Source organism: Pseudorca crassidens, chromosome 6 (genome assembly GCF_039906515.1).
Source record: "Pseudorca crassidens isolate mPseCra1 chromosome 6, mPseCra1.hap1, whole genome shotgun sequence".
Classification (NCBI taxonomy): Eukaryota; Metazoa; Chordata; class Mammalia; order Artiodactyla; family Delphinidae; genus Pseudorca; species Pseudorca crassidens.
The window spans coordinates 93,883,588-93,898,589 of record NC_090301.1 but is presented as its reverse complement, the minus strand read 5'-3'; the positions used below and the strand labels follow the sequence as shown (position 1 = coordinate 93,898,589).

At 35.6% G+C, this 15,002-nt stretch overlaps 1 protein-coding gene across 4 annotated transcripts in view; it reads left to right on the top strand.

The window, feature by feature from the left end:
* RAB3GAP1 (RAB3 GTPase activating protein catalytic subunit 1) overlaps nucleotides 1-15,002 on the top strand; it is a 124,409-nt gene that overhangs the window by 65,184 nt on the left and 44,223 nt on the right. For all 4 annotated transcript variants that reach the window (XM_067742099.1, XM_067742098.1, XM_067742097.1 and 1 more), the window contains 4 exons: nucleotides 3,693-3,812; nucleotides 4,708-4,873; nucleotides 9,021-9,120; nucleotides 11,901-11,982. In XM_067742099.1, the coding sequence (XP_067598200.1) occupies nucleotides 3,693-3,812; nucleotides 4,708-4,873; nucleotides 9,021-9,120; nucleotides 11,901-11,982 (468 nt within the window). The remainder of the gene's footprint in view (nucleotides 1-3,692; nucleotides 3,813-4,707; nucleotides 4,874-9,020; nucleotides 9,121-11,900; nucleotides 11,983-15,002) is intronic.

The following is a 15,002-nucleotide window of genomic DNA, read 5'->3' as shown; positions in this document are numbered from 1 at the left end:
TCACGGGCCCAGCCGCTCCGCGGCATGTGGGATCCTCCCGGACCGGGGCACGAACCCGTGTCCCCTGCATCGGCAGGCGGACTCTCAACCACTGCGCCACCAGGGAAGCCCTGTTTTGCTTTTTTAATGATAGCCATTCTAATAGATGTGAAGTAGTATCTTGTGGTTTTGATTTACATTTCCCTAATGATTAGTAATGTTGGCTACATCTTTTCATGTGCTTATTTGCAATTTGTATATCTTCTTCAGAGTAATGTCTATTGAAATCCTTTGTCCTTTTTTTTTTTTTTTTTTTTTGTGCGGTACGCGGGCCTCTCACTGTTGTGGCCTCTCCCGTTGCGGAGCACAGGCTCTGGATGCTCAGGCTCAGCAGCCATGGCTCACGGGCCCAGCCACTGCGTGGCATGTGGGATCTTCCCGGACTGGGGCACGAACCTGTGTCCCCTGCATCGGCAGGCGGACTCTCAACCACTGCGCCACCAGGGAAGCCCCCGTTTGTCCATTTTTTAACGTTTTGTTGATTTTGCTCATTTTTTAAAGCTCCCACCTAATGTTTGTTTACTTGATGAAGGCATGATCTCAGGCTCAAGTAGTTCTAGTAGGGAAAGTAAATCAATGATTTATATTGAACTTTAAAAAAAAATTAATTCCTCGTTACTGCCACTAGGAGGCTTAGCAAGTGTAATCAGGTTTCTTGACAAAGCCAGTGTGCATAAAAACAACCTTTTTTTTTTGGTAAGGTATAATTGATATATAATGTTATATTAGTTTCAGGTGTACAACATAATGCTTTGGTATTTGTATATATTGTGAAATGATCACCATAGTAAGTCCTGTTATTATCTGTTAGCATACACAGTTACAATTTTTTTTCTTGTGATGAGAACTTCTAAGATTTATTCTCTTAGCAACTTGCAAATATGCAGTACAGTATTATTAACTGTAGTCACCATGCTGTACATTACATTGCCATGACTTACTTTATAACTGGAAATTTGTACCTTTTGATCCTTTCACCCATTTCGAGCACCTCCGACACACCACCTCTGGGACAACAATCTGTTGTCTGTATCTATGACCTAGGTGTTTTTTTTGTTTTTTTCGTTTGTTTTCTGGTTTTGTTTTTTTTTTGATTCCATATGTAAGTGAGAATCATATGTTATTTTGTCTTTCTCTGTCTGACTTATTTCAATTAGCATAATGTCCTCAAGTCCCTCCATGTTGTTTGCAAATGGTAAGATTTCATCCTTTTCTATGACAGAATAATATTCCATTGTATATGTATACCACCTTTTTTTAATCCATTCATCCATCAATGGATACTTAAGTTGTTTCCATATCTTGGCTATTGTAAATAATGCTGCATTGAACATGGGGGTGCATATATCTTTTTGAATTAGTTTTTGTTTTCTTTGGATAAACACCCAGAAATAGAATTGCTGGATCATATGGTAGCTCTGTTTAAAAATTTTTTGGAGGCACCTCCATACTGTTTTTCCTGCTGGCTGCACCAATTTACATTCCCACCAGGGTTCCCTTTTTTTTATATCCTTGCCAGTACTTGTTTTTCTTTTTTTTTAATTTTATTTATTTATTTTTGGTTGCATTGGGTCTTCGTTGCCTCTTGCAGGCTTTCTCTAGTTGTGGCAAGTGAGAGCTACTCTTCTTTGTGGTGCGCGGGCTTCTCATTGTGGTGGTTTCTCTTGTTGCAGAGCATGGGCTCTAGGCGCGCGGGCTTCAGTAGTTGTGGCACGTGGGCTCAGTAATCGTGGCTCATGGGCCGTAGAGCGCAGGCTCAGTAGTTGTGGCGCGCAGGCTTAGTTGCTCCACGGCATGTGGGATCTTCCCAGACCAGGGCTCGAACCCATGTCCCCTGCATTGGCAGGCGGATTCTTAACCACTGCGCCACCAGGGAACCGCTTGTTTTTCTTTTCTTTCTGATGATAGCCACTCTAAAAGGTATAAGGCGATTTGTCATTGTGGTTTTGATTTACATTTCCCTGATGATTAGTGATGTTGAGCATCTTTTCATGTACCTGTCAACCACTTGTATATATTGATCTCTTAATGATAATAGAAAAAATACATTCGAAATCCAAGAAGAGAGCATATTTAACAGGGGTAATGGGGTGGTATTTGAGATAAATCTTCAAAATAAGAATCCATTGCTATTCTGTGATGGCAGTTGAGTGTAGGGGAAACATTCCAGGTAATGGAAACAAAGTACTGATCAGTAGGGGAGATGAACCTTTGAAAAGAAGGTACAAAAAGTATATGTAATGCAATCTTTTTTGAGGATAGGATGAGTAAATGGATGGATGGAATAGTTCTGGAAGAATGACCAAGAAACTGTTGGCAGTGGTTTCACTCTAGTGCCTGGGGATACCAAGGCAAAATATTGTTTTGTTTCCTTTCTTCCAAGGACATTAAGAAAAGAAAGAAGAAAACTGTATTTAAAGACCTTTAGAGCTTAAAAATCACAGCTCTGGGTTCTTTACAGTGTTTGATGCTGCTTCTACATAACTAATTTTGATTTCAGGGGTAGGAGGGTGGAGGTGAGGTGAGAAGATGAAAGAAATTTTTGTTATCTAAACAGTAAACAGGTTATGGGTTGGACTTTAAAATTTTTTTTTTTTTTTTGTGGTACGTGGGCCTCTCACTGTTGCGGCCTCTCCTGTTGCGGATCACAGGCTCCGGATGCGCAGGCTCAGCGGCCATGGCTCATGAGCCGAGCCGCTCCGCGGCATGTGGGATCTTCCCAGACCGGGGCATGAACCTGTGTCCCCTGCATCGGCAGGCGGAATCTCAACCACTGTGCCACCAGGGAAGCCCTAAAATGTTTTAAATCTTTTTTTTTTTATTGCTGTTTTGGGGGATTTCTTGAGAATGTTCATAAAAATAAGCATTCATAACTGTTTACATAGAGTTAAAATAAATTAGGCAAATGAGTAATGCCTTTTATAAATTTATTTAAAAAATATTATTAAATAAAAATACATTGGGGAGTGAATAGGGTAGGAAGTTTCAGGAGGCAAGATCACCAATTTGACCTTAACATTTTTGTAAATTTTGGCTACAAATCTGTGGTTTTTAAAGGACTTGTCAACTAAATGAGAAGTTTTCATTACTGTGGGATACCGTAGCAAGAATAAGCCATTTTCTGATAATTTTGTGATTCCTATCTAATATGTTATTGAGTAAAAGAATATAAAAATTCCTTAATTAGGATACTAGAGTAAACCGTGTTCTCAGCACAAGTACATCATGGCTGATAATTCTTTTCCTGACATTTAGAGAATCAATTAAACTTTATCTTTCCACATTAGTGGACTTAATGTTATCTGTTAATTAACGCAAGATGTCAGTGCTGGCTTTCATCTTTTATTTTTGAAAGCTAACTTTTAAGACAAACCTGTTATTTAATGTTTTTTCTTTGTGATTTCAGTAAACTGCTCCTAATTTATAAAGAATAGAGAGAAAATAGTAGATGAATGATGGAAAATTTTCACCAAATGAAGGAAATACAGGTTGTTATAGATTCAGTTGCCATTTAAGAAAGAAAGAAAGACCTGTGGTTCAAGCCTAATTTCCTTCAGGGAAATTTTTTCATGTTTCTCAAATAATAAATTTTTGTATTCTGACATTTTCCCCTGTTTAATGGCAGTTATTCTTTTTTTTTTTTTTTTTTTAAGGTATGGACTCCGAGAGTTTGTGGTGATCGCCCCTGCCGCAAATAATGATGCTGTTCTCAGTGAATCTAAGTGCAACCTTCTTCTGAGTTCTGTGTCTGTTGCTTTGGGAAACACTGGCTGGTAGGTGGACATTTCGAAAAACCTTGAGATGAGTTTAAGAACTATTCTAAATTATAATTTATGAGGGAAAATGATTACTGTTAGGTTTTTGATTATGATTAAGATTAGTACTTGTACATTATTATATCGGAATAAGGTATATAAGGACAAACTCAACAAAACCTTTAGGGAAAGCATTTCTAAAGGGAAACTTACTGAAATATTACATGAATATTTAAAATGGAGACTAAATGGTATATTTTTGTATTTTGCTTCCAAATGTTTATTTAAAATTTGGTGCAAAATCTAATTTTAAAACTTGATGACAGAGCATCGCCTTGTTCAGCCTCAGCTAGGAACATGCATTCAGGTAACTCAAATTTTTTGTTTCTCTGCACATGTCTTCAAATGCTTTGAAAGTGCTACGAGTATTGATTTTGAGATTACAAATAGATTTTAGTGAGTAGGCTAATTTGCGGTTATGGAAATCTTTGAATAAGGAGGAGAACTATGTCCTCAAATGATAAAGTACAAAATAATTCACCACTAGTGTGGGTTTAATTTATATTGCTTAATACCTGTGAATCAAGTTTTATTATGATCCTGGAAAGCCTCATATGATAGGATCACTTTTATTCAAGAAAATTTTTATTCTGCTTTTTTATGACTTTCAGCCATTTGAAAATAGTTTTCTGACTACAAAGTGCCACTAAGTGATAATTTCTTCAGTTTATTAGTGTAAGGAGAAAAGGAACTAAGTGTTTTTGTTTTAAATATAAGTCTATGGAGTATTCCTTGTTTAGTGCTTTTAAATAGTTGAGATTAAAATAATGTAATAGTGGAAAAACTTGAGATTTAGGAGTTATTCAGTGTTTAGTGAACTTACAGTCTATTCCTTTTTAATTATGCCCTATAGCCAGGTGCCACTCTTCGTGCAAATTCATCAGAAATGGCGAAGAACGTATGTGGGAGAATGTCAGGGTCCTGGTGTCCGAACTGATTTTGAAATGGTTCATCTTCGAAAAGTGCCAAATCAGTACACTCATTTATCAGGTCTGCTGGATATCTTCAAATCAAAGATTGTGAGTTGGCATTGATATTTTCAGTCTTATAAAAGCAGTAATTTGGTAATTTTATCGATTACATAGAAATATTTCTAATGTTGAAATGTAATTACTTAGAAGAAAGATGTAATTGACTACATAAATTACTGTGTTGTTTCAACAAAGAGTCCAATTAGATTTTTAGTGTACTAATGCTCTGATTTTGTTTGTTCAGTTTGTTAACATTTATCCCCTACGTTATTAACTCTTTATACTCCTTTTCCTCTAATGAGTAATGTTGCCAACTTCACCACATGAGTGAGCTTCAGCATAGTTGCTTGTTCAGGGCTCTGACTATGAGTAACTGAGATGTGAACTCTTTGGGTTCTGAATTGCTTTTTTTCCCCCAAGGGTCTATTTAATTTGATGTTTAAGATTAATCAGTCTTATATTCTATGACTGAGAACAGCAGGGCTGAATTGGATGTGCTCAGTATATCTTTGGTGTTTTTTAAAAACACTATCACAGAGATATGGATGATTTGCCTGTGCTACTCTGGGGGAAGAATTAGGGTCTAGATTGAGGAGCTATTTGTGAATACCTCTAGAAAAGAGAGCAAAACAAGGTAAGTAAGTGGTGGAAGGGATTCTCCACTTAGAGAAGTAGTTCCCTTGAGTGATTAAGTTGACATCCGTTACACTAAAAGTGATCAAACTTGATTAACAAACTGATATTAGATATCTCCTGGTATGGTACATTGAATAGGATATATCATCTGTGTTGCATTCCTGCTAAAAATGTTTAACATAAATCGAAACATGAGGAAACAATCACATATTTCCAAAATGAGCCATATTTTATAAAGTAAAGCCCAGACTCTTTAAAAATGTCAGTATCATGATAGGCAAAACAAAGGTTGGGAGCTGTTTAGCCTAAAGGAGACTGAAGTAACATAACATGCATGATCCTTGATCAAAACAAAATAGCCACAGAGGACGCAATTGGGACAGTTGGGGCAATTTTAATATGGACTATATGTTAGAAAATAGTATCAATATTAAACTTCTTGAGTGTGATAACCCTTGTTCATAAGAATTACATGCTAAGTATTTAGGGGTGAATTGCCATGATGCCTACAACTTACTTTCAGAGGTTCAGCCAAAAAAATTATTTATGTAAATATATGATAGTATGTGCGTGTATCAAAATGTTAATTGGTGAGCTTGGTGAAAGTCATACCGGTATTCATTACGCTAGCTTTGCAACCTTTCTGAAGGTTTGCAAATTTTGAAAAGGAAAAAAATGTGAGAAAAAACGCTGAAATGTCTTTTTTAACATACATTGTTTGTAGAAAGATATTTAGGATTACAATTTAATTTCATAAAAAATATGTTTTCAATTTTGAGGCCATAAATAGCAGGGTGGTAGGATTATCACCACCCAGATAAATCCGTTTGATATTTTTTAAAAAGTCTGCATATACTGGGTTAAGAAATTTAAGTATAAACTTCTCTATACCCTTAGTCCCTTTCCTCAAAATAACTATTGTTAGCTGTTTCTTGTGATTATCTCTATTAAAAAAAGCATAGAAGCGTATCTTTTAGAAAGTTCCATGTCTGTATGTAACTTTTTTTCAGAACCTTTCTGGACTCTGAAATGCTTTAAGTACTGCTTAATTCTACACGTGTTGCTTTGAGAAATTTTTGAAAAAGTCAAGTATGCGTTATTTCTACCCCATTAGTTTTACTTTGTTCTCACCAGAAGTCTTCAATTATATTTAATTATTTTAGATCAAATTCTAGTCAGATGCAAATATTAATGCTTTATTCCTCTTCTTAAAAAACATTAGTGAACGTTATTTTCGTGGATCTTTTTTGTCACTCTTTTATGTTACTCAATTTCTCTTTACTGAAACTGGGGACCACCTTGATCTGTGGAGCCTGACTTTCATTATGACTATTTACTAATTGTACTTAAAAAAAAAGTGTTCTTAATCAGTTTATCACATCATCTGTCAGAACTTTCACAAACCTCTTGTCTAAATATGAAACATTTCTCAAAGTTGATTTGATAGAGTTGAACTTAAGATAATTGAGACCTGGTTTGGGTACTTTAGTTGTTTTACATAGTTAAAGCTACCCAATATGTGGCTCTCTTATACTTTCTTTATAAAGCTATCTTTATAAATATTACTCTTTAAATCTACTAGAAGTGTTCCAAGGCACTCACCCTCCACTAGCAGCTTATTTCATTTTCACATGGATCTAATTATTAGAAAAGGCTTCATTGGCAGGGTGGCAGCAGAGGGTGGTTGTCCTTGGAATCACATAAAATTTAAGTTTAAATCCTCTTTTGCCATATAATCCTCTAAGTATTTGAAAACTCTCTCATACCCTAGTCTTTCCTTTTTCAGTTTAGACATTCTTCATTCTATCAGATGTTCCTTATATTTCATAGTTTTATATTCTGATTGTTGTTTTGGATATTTGTCTTTTTTAGAACTACATTTCTTCATGTTCTGGGGAAATTTTGTTTGCAGGCTCATTTTGAATGAAGGCTTTATTTACAGTTTTTAACTTTCTCTCCCATCCTCTCTAGTCGTTCTGTAATTTTGTGGTTGCTCCTTACCTGCAGAATATTTCAGACACTGATCTTAAAATGGTGTTTGGAGCCTTTTGCTCCATATTGATATTGGGGTATTGCACATTGAGTCTTGGACTCATTGGATTGCTTGCTTGGGTCATGAGAGTGGGTTTGTCCCCCGCTCACACAACTTTCCCTAGCCCCATACCTTCCAACAAAGCCACTGCATGAAGCAGGAGTGCCCTGCCCCAGCGTCTGCCTTAAGCCGAGAGTCTTACAGTACCCTCATTCTGGGCGGAGTACTTTTGGTTCCATTTAATGCAGTCTGTAATCCTGGCTCTCACTGCCTTCGTCTGCATGTGGAACTCAGCAAGCATATGCCTTGAACCCCATTTAACACTTTGGATTTTCTGTACCTTTTATAAGGCCCACAAAGATATTCATGTCATGTTTGGTCCTAGACATTTCTTTTTGGTCATCTCTTTCTGTATTTGTCTATATTGCTATGTGACTGGAGCGGAGGTTATGTGTCAAAGTGACCTTGTTATGGTTTCTAGATCATTTACACCCAATTACAGGTGAATGCTCAATTGATATCTAGACCTGAGTAAAAAATAAATATTCCTGACCAGCCAGAATCTTACCTTGCTTGTCTATGACACAGCAGCCCAAAACTGAATTATTCGCTTTTTTTTTTGGCAGCTACCTTATTTTGTGACTTGAGATTGAGTTTGTATTCAGTTAAAGTTACTAATGACTCTGGAAACTGGGTAGATATGCAGAATACTATTGAATCTACATTTTCACAAGCTTACTAGGTCATTCCTATGCATATTTAGGTCCTATTTCACATTAATATAGGTTAACCATTATTAAGGGAAGCTGAAATTGTGGGATGTTTGGATGATATTATTAATTTTTATGATTTTTAGTGAATGTAAAGATAGATCTAAATTTTCTGATTCATTAATATAAACTACATGAGTGGCCATTTGTCACAGTCTAAAATTCTGGTTAAATATTTAAGACTGGCTTTAATTTGAGTTTATTTTCATTTAAAAGAAAGAAAAGACATCATTTTCTCAAACCTAGTGTTATACTTTATACTTTATATAATAGTTTTACCTTATTTAAAAAATGAGTCACATTTTTTTCCACATTCAACATGGCTGAAGAGAATAGTAAGAAATTTGTTTGTATAATTAAAATTGTATAAGATATTTTGAAAGAGCACTTTACATAATAAAATTTAATATTTCTTTTCCTGGTAGTAGTTTAAACAGCTTTATTTTAATGTAATTTGCTCTCTGGCATTAATTCATCTCTTGAGCTTTTAAGCTGTGAGAATTTCTCCCATGAAAATGATTTCCTAAATTCTGCACCTTTGGCTCTAATAACTTAGTGACTTTGTTTTCCTTTTTAATGGCTAGAATATCATACATTTTTCATGGCTAGAATGTGCGTGCCATATCTAACACTGTAATCTGAAAATCCACATTTCATGAAGGTAGTAATTTATCCATTCCAGTAGTTTGAAATTTGGTTCTGGTATTTACAAGGGTACTAACATTTACATGGTATTGTCTTTGCATTTATTTCCTAGGGATGCACTTTAACTCCATTGCCTCCAGTTAGTATTGCTATACGGTTTACCTATGTACTTCAGGATTGGCAGCAGTATTTTTGGCCTCAGCAGCCTCCAGGTGAGATAATTTAAAACTATATTTAACTTACTGAATATAAATGGAGAGAAAATATATTCAGAAATTAAAACTGTTTAACAATGTGTTTCAAGTGTTTGAAATATTTGTAACTCACTTTAAATGTAATATTGCTGATTTCTTTGCCTTTATCATATTTTTTCTCTTAAAAAAAGCTGTGTAGGTTGTTCTAGAGACAGAATTATTCTATACTTGACAATCTGTTTTTTTTTTTTTTTTTGGTGGTACGCGGGCCTCTCACTGTTGTGGCCTCTCCCGTTGCGGAGCACAGGCTCCGGACGCGCAGGCTCAGCGGCCATGGCTCACGGGCCTAGCCGCCCTGCGGCATGTGGGATTTTCCCTGACCGGGGCATGAACCCGTGTACCCTGCATCGGCAGGCGGACTCTCAACCACTGCGCCACTGGGGAAGCCCTGACCATCTGTTTTTGAAAGCTAATATTATTTATAAAGCATTCCCTTGCCGTGGAACATCGTGTGCTGCAAATTAGTACGTAATGAGTAAAATGTCTACTTTCAGAATATAATAAGAGAAGCCACCCTCATAGGCTGCGAACAGACACGCACAGAACCTTATAGAGAGTAGAGTTTGAAGAAGAGGGCTAAATAAGGAAAGCAGAAAAGAGAAAAAGGTGTATATACATATACACTTATGCTGGGAAGAGCTGTAGAGTATTTTACTTTAACTTGCATTTTTATAAAACTGTGATTAAAATCATTTTACCTACTTAACCATTGATATACTGATTCATTAACAGTCATTAATTATTAGCCTATAATAGGCCGGCTCTGCCAGGCCACAGATATGAACAGACATTATCTGAGTTCTAGAAAAGCTCAGCCTGGTGGACATTTAGCTTAATTAAGTGAGGTTTAGGTTCCTGGATGTTTCTCTCACAAAAAGTGCAATTATATCCAAGTCTATCTAATAAGAAATTTAATATAAACTTATAAAATAATTACAAGGATTTTACTAGCCTGAAAACATTTTCCATTCTACCTTCCTCAAAGAGAAATAAATTATAATAAAATAATATTCTTTACTGTTTATTTTTGTTCCAAAATGGTTGGTTTGTTTATGAGATTGAAAATAGTAAATTAATTATCTTGGGATGTTACTAAAATTAATGTAGTACATTTAGCTTTTGGTGGTTATATATACTACTGTTTTATTTTATATACCACTGAATAATTTGAAAGTAATGTGCAGTAAAAGAACTCCATCTAAACTACAGCAGAGGGAAATAAAAGCTAAGCTGAGATTTATATTAGAAGACTCAAATGTTTGTTTTGATAATTTTAGTTTCCAGACAACAGTACGCCTTTGTTAATGTTCTATTGCTAGTTTTTTAAAATGGGCATCAAAATATTAACCTTCTTTCTCAGTGGATTGAAAACCATATAAATTTTTAATATTTTCTCTTTTAAGGGGAAGGGACTGAACATGTAATATGGGCCAGACACTGTGCCTGGCATTTTATATACTGTTTCAGGTAATTCCCATTTACCTATGAGACAAGTATTGTTATCTTTCTTAGAGAACAAAAGTAACTGGCCCAAGGCCACATGGTCACCAGGTGATAAAGTTCACATTTAAATCCTGGTCAAACTCCAAGTCCCATCATCCTTTCATTCTATAGTGTAGCTTTTCAACTTTTAATTTGAGTAAAAGTTTTGTACAGTTATAGTCTATTAATAATTTTTAGCTTACTGGTTTAAAAAATGTGCTTAGGACTTCCCTGGCGGTCCAGTGGTTAAGATTCCATGCTTCCACTGCAGTGGGAGCATGGGTTCAATACCTGGTCAGGGAACTAAGATCCTGCATGCAGTGCGGCGTGGCAAAAAAAAAAAAAAAAAAAGTGCTTATTGTAAATTTTGAACTCTTAATTCACATCTTATAGTAAAGCTAGTCATTGTGATCTTTATTGTAAGCATTCTTTAGTTGGAAAAATGGAATGAATTGACTTGAGAAAATTTACTGAATCAAGTAATTGAGCCATATTTAATAACTAATTTTAATAATTTAGTTAGGGTGTAGATAATTGTCAAACATAATTTTAGCAAATCTGGGAGTGTTCATAACTCAACAGTAGACTTTAATTTTAGAAATTCTTAGTGTAGTGTGAATAATTAAAAACAACCATCTATTATTTCAAAGGGAAATGTTTTTGAAGTCTTTTAGAAGTGTTTATTACTTCTTCAAGAGGGATGGAGCTAAGGGGTGATATACCCTCTAAATTCTCCTCTAATCTCAGATACCATTCATAATGGAATGGAAATTCTTTTCTGAACTTCAGATATTTCTGTGTACTGTCAGCTGATATAAGGTTTTATTAATGATGACTAATTTGGGCTATTCAGAAATTATTGACAGCAAAACTGATGAATGTAGGTTGATGATTAAATTTTTTAATACTCAGATAATCTTTCTTTTAGATGCTATTAATCACATTCTGAGAAAATGAAAAGAAATTTACAGGAATATTATTCTTTTGAGTGATATTTAAGGACTATTTCCGAAGAGTAAAATTTAGAGTGCATAGCTTGAATACAGCACTTTACAAATAGGAATTAAATGTGTCCTTTTACTATAACATTCTTGGGGGAAGTCTTTAATATCTGACTGTTCTCTAACTTGCTATATGTATCTTAATGTAGACACTATTAAAACTTTAATTTCTCAAAGGGCTGACCTACCTAGATTTAAATTCTTATTTCTCCATTTTTGGCTAACTGATGGAAAATTTTTTTTTTTCTTGTTCAGATATAGATGCCCTTGTAGGAGGAGAAGTGGGAGGCCTGGAGTTTGGCAAGTTACCATTTGGTGCTTGTGAAGATCCTATTAGGTGCGAATTTCATTATATCATTTGAATTATGGGACTTTTACTTTTTAAATTATATTGATGTTGATTTTACTGTGTTTTATAATACTGCAGCCTCCTGGAATGAATGTAGTACTGGAAATAGAGACCTACATGTAACAATCTGTCCATCTTTGTGTTTTTCTCTGTAACTTAAGAAGTAAAAGAGGGTTTAAAGTAATACATAAAATGTACAGAATATAATTTGTTGATTATTCCATATAGAAGTGGTTCTTGGTATACTTTGGGGGAAATATTTTAAATATTGAAAAGCACAGGCAATATTTTAGAGTTTGGGTGTCAGAAAGACATTTTTTTTTTTTTGGCACGTGGGCTCAGTAGTTGTGGCTCTCAGGCTCTAGAGCACAGGCTCAGTAGTTGTGGCACACGGGCTTAGTTGCTCCGCAGCATGTGGGATCCTCCCGGACCAGGGCTCGAACCCATGTCCCCTGCATTGGCAGGCAGACTCCCAACCACTGGGCCACCAGGGAAGTCCCCAGACAATATTTTATATAACAAACTTTCATATGTCCATGACCCAGAATTAACAGTTGTTTTCATTTTTCGTGGCCACTTCTTCAAAATACAGAAATTAAGACATAAGTAAGAGACACAAGTGTGACCTTATAGGTTACCCAGTTGCTTTTCTAGAAGAACTACTGAACTTAAAAAAAAACTGTTTCACAAGAAAATGCAGGGGTTGAAAAATTTAATCACTGATAGCAAAATATTTGGAAAATATAAATGGTGCAGATATAAAAACTGTCTCATTTTTTAAACTATTTGGTTATTTAAAAAAATATATTCACATGTATACATATATCTTTAATACTCTCACATAAAGGTAGAAATAATAATACTTTTAACTTAAAAATCATTTAAGGGAGACAATAAAGTGAGTATCTTTTAAAATTGATATTTATTATATGTGCCTGGCACTATACCAAGTAAGGAAGATACCTAAGTAAATAAAACAGACAGTTTCTGCCTTCTTGGCATTTACAGTCTACTTAAAGGAAGTAGACGAACTAATCACCTAAATAAACATACAATTACAAATTGTGGGATAATTTGAAGGAAAAGTATAGGATGTAATGACAGTAAAATGAGGAACTAGTTTAGATTGATATGCCATCAGTAAAGTCTTCTCAAAGGAAGTGAAATTTATTCTGAGTGTCAATTAGGGGAGGATTTAGCCAGGCAAAGAGTGAGAGAATGACCATTCCAGGTGGAAGGAACAGCATGTGCAAAGTGCCTTGATGCAGGAAAGAGCTTGGCGAGTTTACTGAAGAAAATAGAAGGTGGCTATCATGGCTAGAATGTAGTGAGCAAGGGAGAAAAGGTGTAAGGTGGATTACAGATATATTTGTGGCCCTCCAACTGGTTCATTTATTTGAATTTCACTTAGGGAAAATTTTAGGGGGAGAGAAATAAATTGACCTGGTAGAAATCTGAAGGTTTAATGATTAAATATTTCTTCCAAATTTATATCATGATGTGGAGTCAGTCAGCAAAGGAACAAGTGATTGAAGAAGAACACAGAAATAAGTTGAGGATAAGATGGTGTACATTGGCAGACCATTTAAATCAAACAGTGATTAGCAAATGTTGTGGGCACTATGCTTTTGAAAAGGCATCTTTGGTAGTGGAAGAGGAAATGAAGAGGCTTTTTCCGGTGTCTTCTCTCCTTGTCAAAGAAATTGTTCTATAGTTAGAGGGAGAGGCGAGGCCATAGTCATAAAAACTTAGGAACTGAATCTGCGGTTCATACCTAAAAATATTCAGGAGTGTATAGTTTTAAACCTCTAACCATTCATGTCCTCTGATATCACATACTGCTTGTGGTCATTTTTTTTACATTAAAAAGTAGTTTTATTTAAAGTAATAAATTCACGTTCAGTGGAAAAAATTTAGATAACGTTAAAAAAGGCAAAAGTCATATGTTTAGTAGTCAGATTGTTTAGTTGCAAATGGTACTCGTCAACTCTAATTCAAGCAAATAATCAGTTTATTGGAAACGTATTTGGTAACTCAAACTCAGAAGTTTAATTGGGTCCATTGTAGAACTGGGCTCAGAAAATAGGCTTGAGCCAGTGGTGCCTAGTTGTCCGGTTCATAACCAAGGTTACACTGCATTGTTGTGTAGTGCTGGCCCTGCTCTCACAGTGAATTCCTAACTGTACTTGTAGATTCAGTGTCTCAGACAGGAGTTGCTAGTTAGTCGAGCATCACCAAATATCAGAGAAGTGAAATAATTGGCTCTTTTGGCTTCTGTATTCTACAAACATAAGAAGTAAGTTCAGAATCTAGACAGGAAAAAAACAATCAGTAAATTCATAACCCCCCTAGTCATAGGTGATCACTGACAACAGCTTGTTATATGTGCTTCCAGTATTTTTCATATGCATGAAGTAGGTATATATATGTACATGTTTATGTATATATATGCAACAAGGGCTCCCAACGCCACCCTTAGGTTGATTTGCTAGGAAGACTCACAGGACGCAACCATAGTTGTGCTCATGCCTATGATTTATTACAGCAAAAGGATACAATGCAAAAAATGGCAGAGGGAAAAGGCACATAGGGTGAGGTCCAGAGAAAACCAAGGACAAGCTTCCTCTCCCAGTGTAGTCACACAGGACACGTTTAATCCTCCCAGCAATGAACTGTGACATGTATGAAAGGCTGTGTACCAGGGAAGCTCATTAGAGGCTCAACACTTGGGGTTTTTAATCAGAGACTGGTCATGTAGGCACCCTCTGCCTAGCATGTACCAGAAGGAAACCAGATGTTTGCATAAACTGTATTGTTTGCACAGGTAATTTAGGCAGAGTGAACCATTCTTATCAGGGAAAGGTAGGAATCCTCCTGAAATTCAAGTTTCCAGATGTCAAGCCAGGGGCCAACCTTGCAAGTAGGCCTTTCTAAGTATCAGGCCTGCTATGATAACTCTTTTCTGCACAGTATTTTTGTACATTTTATAAATGTTTGTCATCTTGTAC